General features: G+C 41.6%; 1 protein-coding gene across 2 annotated transcripts in view; it reads left to right on the top strand.

Annotated features, from left to right (window-relative positions):
- The window catches only part of NPEPPS (aminopeptidase puromycin sensitive), a 112088-nt gene that overhangs the window by 52892 nt on the left and 40217 nt on the right, over positions 1-18979 (top strand). For both annotated transcript variants that reach the window (XR_015733800.1, XM_034415614.3), the window contains exons 6-11: positions 3993-4193; positions 6963-7059; positions 7163-7196; positions 11583-11697; positions 17414-17578; positions 17820-17924. Coding sequence is in view for 1 of the 2 variants with exons in the window: in XM_034415614.3 (XP_034271505.2) it covers positions 3993-4193; positions 6963-7059; positions 7163-7196; positions 11583-11697; positions 17414-17578; positions 17820-17924 (717 nt within the window). In the remaining variant the exon portion in view is untranslated. The remainder of the gene's footprint in view (positions 1-3992; positions 4194-6962; positions 7060-7162; positions 7197-11582; positions 11698-17413; positions 17579-17819; positions 17925-18979) is intronic.

Here is an 18979-nt window from a genome sequence, read left to right as displayed (position 1 = left end):
TCCTACAAGAGGGATCCGGTCCGAAGACCCCCTGACAATGGTTTGTCAGTTTGGGTTTTCGCGAAGCTCACGGAGCTTCGCTATTCCCCACCAGTATTGCCGTGACGCTTCTGGTTTCTCCTCGAGAGAAGTTTGATTGTCACATGATTGTAGGAACATTTAGGTCATAAGTGTGAACAGGTTGCCATGCATACAGAACACAATCATTGACTGTGACCATGTAGGGGGAAATAGACAGTATTTTACAATAGCAATAGCACTTAGACTTATAAACCACTTCACAGTGCTTTACAGCCCTCTGTAACCTGTTTACAGAATCAGCATATTGTCTCCAACAATTTGGTTACTCATTTTACCGACCTAGGAAGAATGGAAGGCTGAGTCAACAATAGTGAGAAACGCCCCACAATCATGTGACCACCATTTAAAAGTACCATTTCTGAGGTCATAATAGCTTTGATCAGTTGTTGAATGATTAAAAAACTACCTGTATATTACAGATGGTCCTCAGCTTACAACCATTGTATAATGACTATTCAAAAGTTACAGTGGCAGTGAAAAAAGTGATTTACAACTCGTCCTCACACTTACAACCAGCGCATCATCCTCCACAGTTACATGAACAAAATTTGGGTACTTGGCAACCAGCATGTATTTACAACATTTGCAACATCCTGGAGTCATGCAATCATCATTTGCAACCTTCCTAGCCAGTTTCTGGCAAGCAAAGTCATTGGGGGAAACTGGATTCGCTTAATGACATGTGATTCACTTAAAAATTGTGGCAAGGTTTTAAAATTGGACAGGACTCACTTAACTGCCTCGCTTAACAACAGAAAATCTAGTCTGTTATGATCATAAGCTGAGGACTATCTGTATGAAAAGAAAGAGAATATGTTGCAATGTTAGAGAAGATAGATACATTGCAACTTAGATAAATGAATCTGTAACTTCTGTTACAGATTTAAAACCATTACTTTTTAACTTTTTCTTTGCACATTATTCATTTACTGATTACGCTTCTTTACTTTCCTTATTTTTTTATTTTTTATTTCAGAATTTGTACATTTAATCTTTAAAAAATAATAATAACACATATCCACTAATAAAAAAATATATTGTAAGATAAAAAAGCCCAGTGGGGCTGTATCCTAGAATGAAATTGGAATTGAAGGGTTTAGTAGATGAATGCAAATGAAAGAGTTGAAATCATGTTATTTATTTATTTATTTGTTTGTTTGTTTGTTTGTTTTAATTTGTATACCGCCCTTCTCCAGCAGGACTTAGGGCGGTGAACAGCCAGAATAAAACAGAAAATACAAAATATAAAAACAGTTTAAAAATAATTAAATATTTTGGCTGCAATTTAAAACAACCCAATTAAAATCAATTAAATTTAACCAAAAACAGTGGGACCAAGCCAGCCCGGCTAGGTGAAATAAATAAGTTTTCAGGGCCCGACGAAAAGTCCGGAGGTCTGGTATTGTACATATCTCTGGGGGAAGGTTGTTCCAGAGGGTGGGCACTGCCACAGAGAAGGCTCTCCCCCTGGGGGTCGCCAGCCAACATTGTCTGGTGGACGGCACTCTGAGGAGGCCCTCTCTGTGCGAGTGTACTGGCCGGTGGGAGGCTATTGGTGGCAGAAGGCGGTCTCGTAAATACCCCGGCCCTAAGCCATGGAGCGCTTTAAAGATGGTCACCAACACCTTGAAGCGCACCCGGAAGACCACTGGAAGCTAGTGCAGCTCGCGCAGGAGAGGTGTCACATGGGAGCACCCTGTCACTCCCATAATCCCCTGCGCGGCCGCATTCTGGACCAGCTGGAGCCTCCGGGTGCACCCCAGGGGAAGCCCCATGTAGAGAGCATTGCCGTAGTCCAGGCGGGAGGTGACGAGTGCCTGAATGACCGTGCGTAGGGAGTCTTGATCTAGAAAGGGACGCAACTGGTGTATCAGGCGAACCTGATAAAAAGCCCCCCTGGCCACAGCTGTCATATGCTCTTCTAAAGACAGCCGTGCATCCAGGAGGACGCCCAGGTTGCGAGCCCTCTCCGTGGGGGCCAGTGATTCACCCCCAATAACCAGCGATGGCACCAGCTGGCTATATCGGGACGCCGGAAGCCACAGCCACTCGGTCTTGGAAGGGTTGAGTCAGAGCCTGTTTCTACCCATCCAGGTCTGCACGGCCTCCAGGCACTGGGACATCACTTCAAGGGCATCGTTGGGGTGGCCTGGGGTGGAGATGTACAGCTGGGTTCATCAGCGTACTGATGGAACTCCACCCCGAAGCCACGGATGATCTCATCCAACGGCTTTACATAAATGTTGAACAGAAGGGGCGAGAGGACCGACCCTTGCGGCACCCCACAAACAAGGCGCCTCGGGGTCGACCGCTGCCCCCCTGTCAACACAGATTGCGACCGGTCAGAGAGGTAGGAGGAGAACCACCACAAAACGGTGCCCCCTACCCGCAACCCCTCCAATCGATGCAACATGATACCATGGTCGATGTTATCAGAAGCCGCTGAGAGATCTAATACGACCAGGATAGTGGAGCAACCCCTATCCCAAGTCCTCCAGAGATCATCCACCAACGCGACCAATGCCGTTTCCATGCTGTACCCAGGCCTGAAGCCGGACTGGAGCGGATCTAGATAGACAGCTTCATCCAGGTACTGTGGCAGCTGCCGTGCCACCACACTCTCAACAACCTTCGCAATAAAGCGAAGGTTGGAGACTGGACGATAGTTAGCCAAAATAGCCGGATCCAGAGAGGGCTTCTTGAGGAGGGGCCTCATCACAGCCTCTTTCAAGGCGGCCGGCAGGACACCCTCCCTCAAAGAAGCGTTAATAATCCTCTGGAGCCAGCCTCGTGTAACCTCCCGGGAAGCCAGCACCAACCAGGAGGGACACGGGTCCAATAAACATGTGGTCGCGTTCAGCCGTCCCAGAATCCTGTCCATGTCCTCGAGAGCCACAGGATCGAACTCCTCCCAGATAACGCTCTCAAGACCTGCCTCAATCATCCCATCCGGACATACCCAGTCAGTGGCCAGACCTTCCCGAATCTGAGCAATTTTATCATGCCGATACTGCACAAAATCCTCAGCTCAACCTTGCAAGGGGTCATCCCGCGCTCCCAGATGGAGAAGGGAGCAGGTCACCCTAAACAGGGCAACTGGGCGATTATCTGATGACGCAATAAGAGCGGAAAAATAGTTAGATTTTGCCGCTTTTATCGCCACTAGGTAGGTCTTAATATGAGACCTCACCAGTGTTCGGTCAGATTCGGAACGGCTGGTTCTCCAACTGCTCTCCAGGCGTCTTTTCCGGCGCTTCATCTCCCTCAGCTCCTCGGAGAACTGAGGAGCTAGTTGAGTTCGGTCCTGGGTCAGAGGCCGCAAAGGCACGACGCGGTCCAAGGCCCCGGCGGCCGCACTATCCCAGGCGGCCACCAGGTCCTCAGCCGAGTCATGAGCCAGAGTCTCAGGGATTGGCCCAAGCTCCATCTGGAACCTATCAGGATCCATCAGGCGCCTGGGGCCGAAACACCTAGTCGGTTCCGCCTCCCTGCGGTGGGGTGTAGCGGTTAGAAAGTCTAGTCGAAGGAGTGAGTGGTCAGACCATGACAAGGGTTCGATGATTATATCCCCTATATCAAGGCCACTCAACCACTGATCAGAGATAAAAATTAAGTCCAGAGTGTGCCCGCCCATGTGAGTGGGGCCATGAATTAACTGAGTCAGGTCCATCGCCGTCATGGAAGCCATGAACTCCCGGGCCACCTCAGACGTTTCGCCGATGGATGGCAGGTTAAAATCCCCCATGACCAAAAGCCTGGAGGTATCAACCGCCACCCCGGCTATGACGTTGAGCAGCTCGTTCTTGTAATTTGGCACTGAGAAATAGACCAGAATGTATCACTTCCACTTTGTAAAATTTAGTATTGCTTCACATTCAATATATTCAACCTCCTCATAATTTGTTGGACAGAATATTACTGATCGGATGCCCTATCCTGATGATGAAAATTTGGTAGAAGTGAAATTTGCTCGTACTCCTGTGATGTCAACTTATCTTGTTGCTTTTGTGGTTGGAGAATATGACTTTGTTGAGACCAGGACCACTGATGGTGTATTAATCCGTGTTTACACTCCTGTTGGCAAAGCAGAACAAGGGAAGTTTGCATTAGAGGTAAGAAAGACTTAAAGATCTGTATATCTAGCTCTATGGCAGTTCCTGGAAAACAAATTGCATCCCTCTATAGGTTGCTGCTAAAACTTTGCTTTTTTATAAGGACTACTTTAATGTTCCTTACCCTCTCCCTAAAATTGTTCTTATAGCTAAGCAAGGGGCAGGAGTCCTGCCATGCCCAGCAAGGGGTGGGAGAAGAGAGGAAGGGGAAGCCACATCTCGCTCCACATCTTCTCCCCAGCCCCACCTGCCATCCCTCTCGATAAAGAAATGGCGGGGAAGGGAAGCAGTAAGGCTGCTGTTGCCATTGGGGTGGGACGTGTTGGGCTGCTCAGGTGGTGTGAAGAACAGGGAGGGGAGGGCATGTCCCCCCCCTTCCCCCCCTCCGGCCTTGCCTCCTCAACCCATTTTGGTTGTGCTGCAAGCAACCAGAGGAAATGGTAGGATCTGCTGCGCATGCATGTAAGTAGTTGGTGGGGGGGCTTATTTTGTTGGCTTGTGCTCAAAAGCCCGATTGGGCTTATTATCTGGACATGTCTTATTTTAGGGGAAACATGGTATAGATAGAATAATAAGATAACATATTGTTCTTTGGACCATGGAAAATTGCTACCTTTGGTCTTGGATGGGGTGGCACTGCCCCAAACAGACCCAGTATATAATCTGGTTGTTCTCCTGGACTCACGATTCGTACTGGATAAGCAGATGGTAGCCAGGAGGGCATTTACACAACTAAAATAAATATATAATTTGTAATGTCTCTTTCTTTCTTTCTTTCTTTCTTTCTTTCTTTCTTTCTTTCTTTCTTTCTTTCTTTATAAATAAATAAATAAATAAATAAATAAATAAATAAATATTTATATGCCGCCCTTCTCCCAGAGGACTGCGAACACAAGTTAAAAACATACAACAATGAAGGAAAATCCTAATTAAAACCTGTTAAAACAGGGAGAAATAAATAATAAAAACCCAAGAATCAGAATCAGCCCATTTGTTGAAACAGCCAAGTCTTTAGTCCTCGACGGAAGGAGCGGAGATCAGGCGCCATCCGGAGCTCAGTGGGTAACTCATTCCAGAGGGCAGGAGCGCCCACAGCAAACCTTCTACCCCTGGATGTCGCCAGCCGACATTGTCTGGTCGACGGTTCCCTGAGGAGGGCAGCCCTGTGTGAGCGACAGGACGGTGGGAGGTGGGTAGGAGATGGTCCTGCAAGTACCCTGGACCTAAGCCATGAAGGGCTTTATAGGTAAGTACCAGCACCTTGAAGCGGATCCGGAGGACCACTGGTAACCAGTGCAGCTCACATAGGAGGGATGTTACACGGGAGTAATGGGGAGCTCTCGTAACAACCCGCGTGGCCGCATTCTGGACCAGCTGGAGCCTCCGGGTGCATCTCAAGGGCAGCCCCATGTAGAGGGAGTTGCAGTAATCCAAGCGAGAAGTGACCGTGCGAAGGGCATCTCGGTCTAGGAAAGGGCGCAACTGGCGCACCAGGCGAACCTGCGCGAAAGTCTCCCTCGTAACAGCCGTCAGATGGTCTTCCAGAGACAGCCGGGAATCCAGGAGGACACCCAAGTTGCGGGCCCTTTCAATGGGAGCAAATACCTCCCCCCCCATCAAAAGTGATGGGAGCTCTAGAACACGAGGTGCCGGCATTCACAGCCACTCAGTCTTGGAGGGGTTGAGTCTGAGCCTGTTCCTACCCATCCAGGCCCGTATCGCCTCCAGGCATCAGGACATCACGGAAAGGGCATCCCTGGGGTGGTCCGGGGTGGAGAGGTATAGCTGAGTATCATCAGCATATTTATGATACCTCACCCCGAAACCATGAATGATCTCACCCAGCAGCTTCATATAGATGTTAAAGAGTAGGGGGAGAGGACCGACCCCTGAGGCACCCCACAAGTTAGGTGCTTTGGGGTGGACCTCTGCCCCCTGCCCATACAAACCACGAGCGAACTGAGAGGTAGGAGGAGAACCACTATAAGACCCTATCCCCAACCCCCCAAGACGCTGCAGTAAGATATCATGGTCGATGGTATCGAAAGCCGCTGAGAGGTCAAGTAGGACCAGGATGGAGGAACAACCTCCATCCCGGGCCCGCCAGAGATCATTCACCAGAGTGACCAATGCCGTTTCCGTGCTGTGCCCATGCCGGAACCCCGATTGGTATGGGTCTAGGAACTCCATTTCCTCCAGGAACTGTGGGAGCTGTTGCGCCATCACGGACTCAACAACCTTCGCTATAAAGCGAAGGTTGGAGACAGGTCGATAGTTATTAAGTGAGTTTGGATCCAGGGCAGGCTTCTTGAGGAGGGGTTGAACCACCGCCTCCTTAAGAGGCAGGGAAGACTCCCTCCCTCAAAGAAGTGTTGACAATGGCCTGGATCCAGTCTCCAGTCACCTCCTGGGCGGCCGACACAAGCCAGGAGGGACACGGATCTAACAAACACGTGGAGGCACCCAGTCTACCCACAATCCTGTCCACTTCATCGAAGGAAACAGGGTCAAACTCAACCCAGATACTACTCCCAAGATTTACCCCAGTCTCCTGGATGGATTCTGCCCAGTCAGAGTCCAATCCAATCCGGATTTGAGTGAATTTGGTAAATCTTGAATTTATGCTATCTTTATTAGTAGGAAATTTAAAAATGCAAAAAGCTTTCTAGAAGTAAAGATTGATATACAATACCATTGTCTGTACTAACAGATAAGCAATATAAAGTCAAACATGCTTTGTTATAATTTTTCATCTTTTTATTTCTATAGGTTGCTGCTAAAACTTTGCCTTTTTATAAGGACTACTTCAATGTTCCTTACCCTCTCCCTAAAATTGATCTTATAGCTATTGCAGACTTTGCAGCAGGTAACATATATTTTTAAAGTCCGACCTTTCTTTACATTATAAAGTACTTCTGCAGACTGTTGTGTGTGTCAATATAAATAAAACTTTGTATTTATTTTAAAAGGTGCCATGGAGAACTGGGGCCTTGTTACTTATAGGTATGATATTAAAATATTATTTTCATATTCTTATGTTCATGTTTCCATTTTATTAATTATCCCAGATTTATCAAATAGATTGTAAAGGAATGAATTAGGTTTCATACTGATCAGCATGAAATAGCTTTTGTGAACTTAAACTGTATTCCATCTTGGGTAGTATGAACTTTCTCTAGCAAGGTAATAAAAAGAAGCTAACTGCTTGATTACATTTTATTTAGCTTTTTTCCTCCTTATTCTTGATCCCAGTTTATTGAATCTGTATATTATTCTACAGTGAGTTCTTATTTTTATACCTTATGACCATTTGTTCAGGACAGTTGGAAATTAAGACAGTACTAATCAAAGGTACTTGTGACCTGTGACAGAAGGTACAGTCATTGTAGGACTCATGCAGAGTCATATGATTGCCATCTGAATGCTTGCAACCAGTTTGTATTTATAAACTGTTATCAAACCTCCCATGATCAAATGATCGCCATTTGGAGTCTTCCCTGCTGGTTTCCCCAGAAAGTTGGTGGAATTGAGGCAAGTTGTTTTTCATTCTGGTGCTGCAAATTCTCCATGCCAAAATTCAAGCAGGATTTTCAGACCCAGAGAAAAGAAATTTGCCTCTCCTTTCTGGGTTTGAAAATCATCTTTGCCAAAATCCAAGTAGGTTTTCAGTTCCAGAGTGGGGAGACTCACTCTGCAAATTCTTCCGGATTTGCAGACCCAAAGTGGAGAGACTTGCCTTTCACTTCGGGTTTGAAAATCCTGCCTAGATTCATCATGGAGGATTTTCAGACTCAAAGCAGTGAGGCAGGTGTCCATTTGCTTATTGACCTATGATATCACTTAACACAAACGGGAATGGCAAGGTTGCTGTTGCCTCACTTAACTGCTTTGGTCAGCAACTGAGGTTTCAGTCCCCATTATGACCCCAGTGGTCATAAGTTGAAGACTACCAGTAGTCCAGAAATGTAAGTTAGATGGCTCATATATACATCATTTCTGAGTAATCTGAGGTTTATGTATGAAGATTAATGTAATACATGAACATAAGAACATCATCCATTTACCAGCACCGAAGTCTGTTCTATGGTTTATTTTCAGTTAATGATTTTGTTTTCTTGCCTTTTCTGGGCACATAGAACCCGGGGTATGATATTTTCATGTTAACCTGAAACAACAAATCATAGCTGGCTTGGATGTACTTTGATGTGTTTGCTGCTGAATCAGCCTTTACCGTGACATGGCAAACCAGCCTGCTATCTTTAGAGTTAATGATGATTTATTGACAGCCAAGCATTAAGCTATGGTTAGAAATTTTGGCTTTTTTTTTTTTTTTTTTATGAAACACCGTTTCTGTTGAATATTTAGCAATTGTTACATATCAGACTTGCAAATCCAGTCAAAGCCCTTATTAATAGTGGGCAGTCAGATAAATGGTGTCCAAATTCACAATTTGGAGAATAGAGACTATTTCCACACAAAATTTGTCCAGGTGTGCTTGATATTTCTTGAGTCCTTGGACTAGGGGAATACAGAAGAGCTTTCATTACATTGCAAGCCTCTTCCCAATTGTTCTGCTGGGCATCAGTAATTGTGGGTTGGCTGCTACACAATGTCTTGGAATATATTCTTATGTTGCCAGGCTTTGACAGAGATTTCCATTATGTTTTCAGTCTTGTCTTGTTCAGTCTTGTTCTCCCTTTCTTTTTAGTTCTTTCTCTTGGAAAATGTTAAATAGGCAAAATGAGTCAATTGACTGGATTTAGGTATTCCTATAATATATATATTTATTTGTTATATATAAGAACAGGCCATCTCCCTCACTGTAGGACTCTGGGCAGTGTCCAATTAAACATAACTGACCAGTGATGTTAATGGAACCTAGTGAATGATATAATCTGTCCGAATTCATTTAATACTTTTGATTAGTTGGTTAGGTCAATTAATTCCATTTTAATTTTTCTCCATTATATAAATCCCTCTCATTGATCTAGTTAAATGTACAGATAATCTTTGACTCATTTGGGACCAGAACTTGCAACAATAAGTGATGTAGTTGTTAAGTGAGTTGTGCCTGATTTTATAACCTTTTTATTGCAGTCATTAAGCGAATCACAACATTAAGCTAATTTGACTTTCCTCATTGATTTTCCTTGTTGGAAGCTCTCTAGGAATATTGCAGATGGTGATCACATGACCCCAGGACGCTGCAAATGTCGTAAATACAATCCAATTGCAAAGTGCCTAAATTTTGATTGCACGACCATGAGGGCATTGCAACAATTATAAGCACATGGACCAGCCATGAATTACTTTCTTCAGTGCCATCATAAATTTAAATGGTTATTAAATGAATGGACATAAATAGGGGACTACCTGTATTGATGGAACAGAGTCATTGTGTTTAGTTGGAGCGGGCAACCTTTTGTGAGAGGCTGAGTTGATACAAATTGCTGAGGAGGAAGGAATGATCTTTATTTTTCTGGGAAAGGGGAAAGTTTGAGGACTTTTTAAAAAGCTTTGTGAAGTTTATTTCAATGCTTGTATCACAGTAAATGCATGAAAACTGTACTACTAATATATTGTAGTTTTGGTTAGAGGTAAAGTTTCAGGACCCACATACAGTGAAATTGTGGTACTACAAGCTGATTTGTTGAATAAATCATAGTTGAGTAGATTATGCCAGTTTATTTCATGGATTACAAACTCTGCTAACAGAGCATACTAAGGCACAAAGTTTTTTTTTGTTTTTTTTGTTAAGTGTTCTGTTTTCTAACATTGGAGAAACTAAAAGCTCCATTTTAAGTGAAGCTTTCTGACTCTTCATGGCAATATCAAAGATGTGGGGGAGCACACAAGCATAAATATTAACAATAGTTAATGTATATATAGATTGTGAAAATTGACATTTTCTTCCATAGGTTTTCTTAGAAATGAATTCATTTTTTCTTAATGAAAGTATGTACAGCTTTACCTATAGTCAGAGTTCCAGTTTCAAATCCTGATAAAATATAATTGTAATCACTTTTAGGGTGAATTCTCTCAAGATAAGATAGGAAAGGGAAAATATTTAAGCTTCCTTTAGCATGCTGACTTTCTAGATAAAAGTCATCTTTAACTTCAAGCAAATAATCTCAATTATATTTTAGTCCTATTTGTTATTTCTATATTTTTTAAAATGAATCTTTACAACACTAGAATATTCCAATAATTATGTGGGCTGTGCCTTTTCTCTGCAAGTAGTTACAATTTACAAAGGTGCATGAATTAGACTCACACATAATAGAACTATGTTTGGCTGCCTGCCCAGCACACTGCTCATTCACTTTTATGACTGTTGCTAAGTTATGTTTGGTCTTCAAATCTTTTTTAAAAAATAGGCCCCAAAGAATTCACTCTGCAGATTGTAAAATTGTTGAACTGCAAATTCTTCCCTTTTTTTCAATAAAAAAAGAACAAATGGTTTGTAAGGTGTGAATGTTTATAACAAACTCTGTGCTGCCTTCTTAGAAAATATTATGATATTTTCCTATATCATAAAAGGATATTTTCCTATATCCTTTAAAAGAGAGTATAGCCTGCACTTTTCTGTATTGGTACATGGTGGTAATAATATTGTGTTATTTTATTCTAAAACAACAAAAACTTAACCCAAAAGCATTTTTTTTCTAGTCTTAACTACCAAAATAACAGCGTCATCATGCATATGTCTTTAATGTTTAGCAAATCAAATAATAAGGATCATGAGGTTCACATGTTAGGTTGGGATAATAAATTACAACAACATACTAAACATTTTAACTGAAAATTTGGAATAGTATGGAATTAGCATGGAAATACATAAAGCTCCCTTTATTCTTGATTTATGGCATTTTATAACGTGCTGAAATAAATCATGGCATTGTGGAGTTTTAATAGAAATATTTTGAAGTGAATTCTTAACATATTTGAAGAAAATTAATTGCTTTGTTATAATTAAAACTGGAATGGCCATGGAGTATAATAAAGATCTTTCTGTTATAATTCAAATAATCATAGCAACCCATTATTTGCATAGAGGGATATATTTACTTAATAGGGAGTTTTCTACCTGGTAATGTAATAGACTAATTAGCTTTAGAAGTGTGTGTAGGTTCTTTTGAGTGTTCTGAAAAATGTGTCTCCTTATTGCATCTTGGTAGATAGGGAAGAACAATTTTATTGATTCTACATGAGTTTTGTTAGACGAACCAAAGGTGCTTTTTCAAGAGGCATTTGGACTTTCTGTTTTTTCTTTTGAAGACCTGAGAATCTCCATAGACATTTGGTTAGATGAGTTCTCTAACTTGACTAAGTTTTTAAATTTCAGTTTTCTGATGTCACATTGTTACATCTCTGTTTTTCCCCATGCAGGGAAACTGCACTGCTGATTGATCCCAAAAACTCTTGTTCTTCCTCTCGCCAATGGGTAGCCCTTGTTGTGGGCCATGAACTTGCTCACCAGTGGTTTGGAAACCTCGTGACTATGGTATTTAAGAAGTATATTTAAGTCATCTCAATTACAGTTAAATCCATTCCTGTAGTCGTGATTATTGTTGGAGGCATCCTATATTTATTACTTACAACGGGCATATCTGCATTTGCATAGTATTATATCATGTTATGTCAGCTGAGAAAACAGCGTGAAGATATCAAAATATTAGAGTAGATTAAATGGTGAATGTTACACAATGTCCCCAGTAAAATCAGGTTGAAGTCTGAAGTCACTATTAACTTGTCTGGCTATATCAACTTTAACGTGTATTTATTTTGTATTCATGCTGGCTGCTATAGTAAGAGAGGGTGGAAATTATACACCCCAGCTAAATCCAAGTATCCACTCAGGGTAATTTTCCATCTGTGATAGCTAATGCATCACTAGAATAATCAGTTGGAAAATTAATACATCTGATTTCTTTTAAAAGAGATACCTCTATTTTAGCCCAAATTTACTATATGTTTTGGATAAACTTTTACTTATTTTATACTTGGAGAGAGGCTTTTTTTTTATGGGGGAGACTAGTTTGGTGCACTTCAAAGCACTCTTTCACATTGTTCCATCAAGATAAAATTTCTCAAATAAATTTGCAGATTAATACAAATCAGTTTTTAATACCGTTTGTATATCTGTTTCATAGTTGCATTTTGGTTACTTGGAGAAGGGGGACACAATGGCTCAGCAGTTAAAGATGCTGAGCTTATCAGATGGAAAACAGCAGGCCAGGTTTGAGATCCAAGTGCTGTGCTACAGGTTAAGCTCCTATTCCTGTCCACCTGGCAGTTTGAAAGAAATGCAAATGCAAGTAGATTAAGAGGCATCTCTTTGGTGAGAAGGTAACAGCATTCTGTGTGGTTTAGTGTATAACTATGCTGGCCACATTACCAGAGAAAATGCCTTTGGACAATACTGGCTCCCTCGGCCATGAAACAGAGATAAGCACCATGCCCTAGAATTGGACACAACTAGAGAAACCTTTACCTTTACCTTTACCTTATTTGGAGAAGAGGGGTTCAGCAGGAAAGTGATGCTCTATCTAGCTTATATGGTGATCCACTCTTCATTACTCACATAGGCTTTATTTCTATATTTATAAGGAAAAGTTTTGGTGGGGGGAAACTTAAGTTTATGCCATTTATGATATTCAGATGAAATTACTGATACAGGAGTGATTATAAACAAGCAGCAAATCCTGGTAATTTATGAAGTGGATATCCATTGATGAATTTCGGGGTGCTTGTAGGATATTTATTTTTTACCTTTTAAGAGATTGAATGTTTTGTTTGAGTTTCTCCCACAACCCCTTTGACACACATGATTGGAAATAATAGTTGTGACCTCTTTCTATGGCATTTGTTTCTGGTGGGTTTTGTCTGCTGTATGTTACTGACAAAGCCAACTTCCTTCTGCTGTCACATACCTTCCACTTACTATAGCCCTGTGGTTGAAATGGAAAAATATTAACTCCAAACCATTTGTTGTTATCATTTGATTAGTATTAGGACATTGAAGGAAGGAAGCAGCTTTATGTAACTAGTAAGATAATGCAATGTTTTGGAGTTAAAAGCAAAGAATAATTTCTGGCACATGGAAGGGCTCATATACAACTTGTCTACAACTCCTTAAACCAATTTTTTTGTTTCTTCAGATTTTGTTATAGCAGTAGAATGCAGATACTTGATCTTGGGGAACATACCATTCCCATATGCATGACCTCATACACACCAGAATACTTTTTGTCAACTCAAAAAACCCACACAGCCTTACCAAATAGATTTTCTAACATGTGAAAGGGGCCCTGGAGAAAACTGATTGTTTTTTATAGGCCTGATTGTATCAAAGTGTTTATTTGTCAGAATGACTTTTCTTTTCCTATATATTTTGCTTAGTAACTATTGACACATAGATACCTGAGCAGGAAGAGCTGGTATTATCACTCTGCTGTGCTAATGTGAGATATTAATAGGCAGCACAGTCATGAGTTAATCAGTTCATTTCACTGTAGAGGAGAGGATAGAAATAATTATTTATTTTTATTTTTATTTATTTTATTAGGCTTATATGCCGCCCTATCTCCAATGGACTCAGGGTGGCTCACAACAATAAAAACCACAATAATCCATTATACAAAGTTAAAATGCCTAATTAAATCAGATAAAGCTAAAAAACCCATATAAAACCCCATCAGTCCAGGCCGGGGGACTTGAATAACCAAGTTTTTAATTTGCGGCGAAAGGTGCGAAGGTCAGGGGCCAATCGGAGCCCCAAGGGGAGTTGACTCCAGAGGATTAGCGTGCCCACAGAGAAGGCTCTACCCTTGGGGATCGCCAGCCGACATTGTCTCGCTGATGGCACCCTGAGCAGGCCCTCCCTATGGGTGAGAACTGGGTGATGGGATATTGTTGCTGGCTGCAGGTGGACCGCCAAATATTCTGGGCCTAAGCCATGTAGGGCTTTATAGGTCATCACCAGCACCTTGAATCTCACCCGGAGGGCAACCGGCAACCAATGCAGGTTGCGCAGGAGAGGTGTTACATGGGAGTATCGGGATTCTCCCATCACAACCCGCGCGGCTGCATTTTGCACCAGCTGAAGCCTCCGAGTGGTCCTCAAGGGCAGCCCCATGTAGAGAGCGTTACAGTAGTCAATATGGGCGGTGACTAGCGCATGAGTGACTGTGTGTAGGGCATCTCGGTCCAAGTAGGGGCTCAATTGGCGCACCAGACGGATCTGGGCGTATGCCCCCTGGTCACGGTCATTATATGGTCTTCTAAACTCAACCATGAGTCCAAGAGGACAAGAGTTGTGTGCCCTGTCTACAGGGGGTAAAACTTCACCCCCTATAGCCAGTATGGAACCTCTCCTATGGACCGAGATGCTGGTACCCACAGCCACTCAGTCTTGGCAGGGTTGAGTCGAAGTCTGTTCCTTCCCATCCAGACTCGTACCGCTTCCAGGCACCGGGCCATCATGTTGAGGGCATCACTGGGCTGGTTCAGGGTGGATATAAAGAGCTGAGTATCGTCAGCGTATTGGTGGTACCTCACCCTGAAACCATGGATGATCTCTCCCAGTGGTTTCATATAGATGTTGAACAGGAGGGGCGAGAGAACCGACCCTGAGGCACTCCACAAGTGAGTTGATCTCTGCCCCCCTGCCAACACCGCTTGCGTTCGACCCGAGAGGTAGGAGGAGAACCACCATAAAACGGTGCCTCCCACTCCCAACCCCTCGAGGTGACGCAGGAAGATATCGTGGTCGACAGTATCAAAAGCCGCCGAAAGATCTAATAGGACCAGAGCAGAGGAACAACCTCTGTCCCGAGCCCTCCAGAGATCATCCACCAGCACGACCAATGCCATCTCCATGCTGTATCTGGGCCTGAAACCCGATTGGTAATTTGCTTCATCCAGGGCCAGCGGGAACTGACGCGCCACTACACTCTCAACAACCTTCGCTAAAAAGCGGAGTTGGAGACCGGATGAAAATGACTCAAAACAGCTGGATCCAAGGCCAGCTTCTTGAGGAGGAGCCTCACCACCACCTCCTTCAAGGCAGTCAGAAAGCATCCCTCCCTCCTTCAAGGAAGCCGTTATCACCACCTGGATCTAGCCGCGTGTCCCCTCCCGAGCTGAATAAACCAGCCAGGAGGGGCACGGGTCCAGCACACAAGTGGCCACACTCAGCTTCCCCATGATCCTGTCCACTTCCTCTGGGGTAACAGAATCGAACTCTTCCCAAAGCACAGGACCTGCTGCCTCCACACTGTCTGATTCTGTCCAGTCAGAGTCCAAGCCGTCCCGAATCTGAGCGACCTTGTCCAACAGGTGCTGGCTAAACTCCTTGGCTCGCCCCCGCAGAGGGTCTTCCCTCACCCTCTGAGTCAAGAGGGAATCTTGACCATTAAATCTCTGAGTCAAGAGGGAATCTTGACTATTAAATCTATTCTGAATTCCAAACAAACCTAATGATATTTCTTGATATGATTTGAACTGTGGTGCAGTGGTTAGATTGCAGTGCTGCTGGCTGCCGGCTGCTGGCTGCCTGCAATTTGGCAGTTCAAATCTCACCAGGCTCAAGGTTGACTAAGCCTTCCATCCTTCCCAGGTGAGTAAAATGATGACCCAAATTGTTGGGGGCAATATGGTGACTCTGTAAACCGCTTAGAGAGAGGCTGTAAAACACTGTAAAGCAGTATATAAGTCTAAGTGCTATTGTTGTTCCTACTATTTTTATGGAGTAACTTCTTGATTAGAGTTTTAAGAATGTTGCTGCAACATTGAATTTCACATATATTATAATTTCCATAGATAATTCATGCACATGAATTATCTATGCACATGAATTCATTACACAATTCATTTTTCATGTAAATGCTATGGGCACTCTTTCATAGGGTCACAGACAAGATAAATCAAAGTCAGTGTGCTTAGCGATAAGGTGTTGGACTAACACTGAAAATACCAAGTACTACTCTGCCTTCAGCCATGGAAGTACATGGATGACTTTAGGCCATTTACTCTTTCTTAGCCAATCTCTGTTACCATAGAGAAAAATGGAACAAAAGAATGCTTATTATCCTGCTTTGAGATGTTGAATGAAAGACAGAATAAATTTAATGAATAAATGAAAGGAATGCCAGATTGTCAAGGTATGACATGATTAGGCGCAAGTGGGGGAGGGCCTAATAATACTTCAAGATATACTGAATAATACAACAAAGCACCAAATTAGTACTAATGTAGGATTGTCTAAACTAGCAAGAAAAATATCAGCATTTTCAATTTTAGCAATGTTTCTTAGATAGTTGTATTACGTCTGAAAGTAACTTTTGAAGAATCTGAATTATCACAATCACTTACATCATAAAAGTCAAATTTGTTGTATAATATCTTTTATGTATTAAAACATAACACATTTTATTCTTATTTATTGAATTTTATAGGAGACTGGACAGTATATTGTCCCCTTTAGAATCATTATATACTTTCCACAATTTTCCCATCTTTTTCTTAATCACTATGACAAGCTTCTCTATAAACCATTATGAACAGCTTGCCCCTTTGACACAAAGTTTTTATTTATCTTACATTGTTGCGTAGGACTACTAACAGAAACTTTGGTTTTATTTACCCTACAGGTCTTCATTTGCTTACCTTCTAATATAGCCTAAATTTCTAAAATAATACACTGTATAAAAATAACTTTTTCTCTGTGATCAAGTTATAAAATATGATGATGTTACTAGTTTTTTAGAATTGTGTTAATGCTAGTGATGCATTAGAGTCATTACGTTTCCACAAAAGATCCAAGTCCAATTCCTCTTGAATTCTGTTGACCCCTGGCCAGTATTTAGTATTGTAAGGTGGTCGACCAGATTTTTATATATAGGTTTGAGCTTCTTGAACTTCTGAACTAGAACTTAATCTGTGATCCTAATCCTTCATGCCTGACAGAAGACTGAGATAAAGTTTGGAAAGTTTAAGAAAGAGAATATTTATGCTTAGTATGTATTTCTCTCTTTTGCATAAAATTGCAAATAGTGAAGTTTTTATACAGACTACATCTCTGCTTAAAAAGATCAAGGGTTATTAGCCATTTAAAACATGTGATATCCCAGAGTATGATAGCTAAACATTATATTGTGCTTTAAAATGCAGCCTAAAACTATATTGTTGCTGGGAATAATTTTCTTTCTTCTGTTTAGGAATGGTGGACTCACCTGTGGCTCAATGAAGGCTTTGCATCCTGGATTGAGTACCTTTGTGTAGACCATTGCTTTCCAGAATATGATATTTGGACTCAATTTGTATCTGCTGATTACACAAGAGCTCAGGAGCTTGATGCATTAGACAACAGTCATCCTATTGAAGTGAGTGCCACCTAAATTAATTAGTGAAAAGTGGTTTTGTGTGTGTGTGGGTGTGTGTGTGCAAATTCCTGCATTTCTTCAAATGGAAATCATCTGATCAGTGAGGGGACAAAGCACAACAAATTAGCAAATTGTTTGATATCTTAAACTAAGGGATTATATTGTAAACTGATTTGCTTAATATTTATTCAGTTGCAAGACTTATATTTGTTGTATAACTTACTCCTTTTCTCGTATCTAGGTCAATGTAGGCCATCCATCTGAAGTGGATGAAATATTTGATGCAATTTCTTACAGCAAGGGAGCATCAGTAATTCGAATGCTACATGATTATATAGGGGATGAGGTAAATATATACACAAACACACACACAAACATAATAAAATTTAACTATGGATGTTTGTTTTGTGTGTAGTGGAACTTGTTCAAACAGTAATGCAGGTGCTAGAAGTTACAAAGCAGAGTATAAAGCTAAGGCCCTTTTATTTATCTTTTTAGTAAGATATAGAAAGCATTGATAAGTTGGTAGTTGTGTCTATCTCACATTCTTAATTAATAGTAGGGATGCAAAACTAGTCAGGTTTTGGCACATTTTGGTGAATATGCCTCATGTGCAACAAAAGTCCTGTTTTACTGTAAGCATACTCATGCTATGTACTGCAAGCTAGGCTTTCTCATGAAGAGACTGCTTTCTAAAGCAATAAACTTATTTGTCCATGTCTCTCAAATTAGAAGATGTATATTGTGTACTTATACACCAAGATACTAATACAGGTAATCCTCGATTTACGACAACAATGGAGTCCAAAATTTATGTTGCTAAGTGAGACATTTGTTAAGTGAGTTTTGCCCTATTTTACGACATTTCTTTGCACCGTTAATTGAATCGCTGCAGTTAAGTTAGTAACATCTGGTTTCCTCATTGACTTTGCTTGTCAGAAGGTTGCAAAAGGTGATCATATGACCAATGAGACACTGCAACTATCCTAAATATGAACCAATTGCCAAATGTCTGAATTTTGATCTCCTGACCATGGAGATGTCGCAATGGTCATAAATGGGAAAACAGTCATAAGTCATTTTATCAGTGCTGTTGCAACTTCAAACAGTTACTAAATGAACTCTTGTAAGTCAAAGACTATCTGTAATTAGATGCTATTTCTATGGCTAAAGTATAATAATTTATTTCTATTCCGTAGAAAAAGAAATGATATATTCAAATTATTGATATAGAAATTAAAACTACAGGCAAATATTAGATAAAAGCCAAAAAGATGGCAACTACTAGCGGAGGAATAAAACTCATTCTTCAAAATAGGAAAAGCATTTCTAATTGGAATTTAGATATGGCCAACTATGTCAATTGACTGAGTTTTCATAAATATACTTCAAACATTCTGA

The sequence above is a fragment of the Pantherophis guttatus genome, chromosome 4, assembly GCF_059756535.1.
Source record: "Pantherophis guttatus breed Tessera chromosome 4, ASM5975653v1, whole genome shotgun sequence".
NCBI classification, from domain to species: domain Eukaryota; kingdom Metazoa; phylum Chordata; class Lepidosauria; order Squamata; family Colubridae; genus Pantherophis; species Pantherophis guttatus.
Note: the sequence above shows the minus strand (reverse complement) of the source record. Positions and strands in the feature narration are given on the sequence as shown.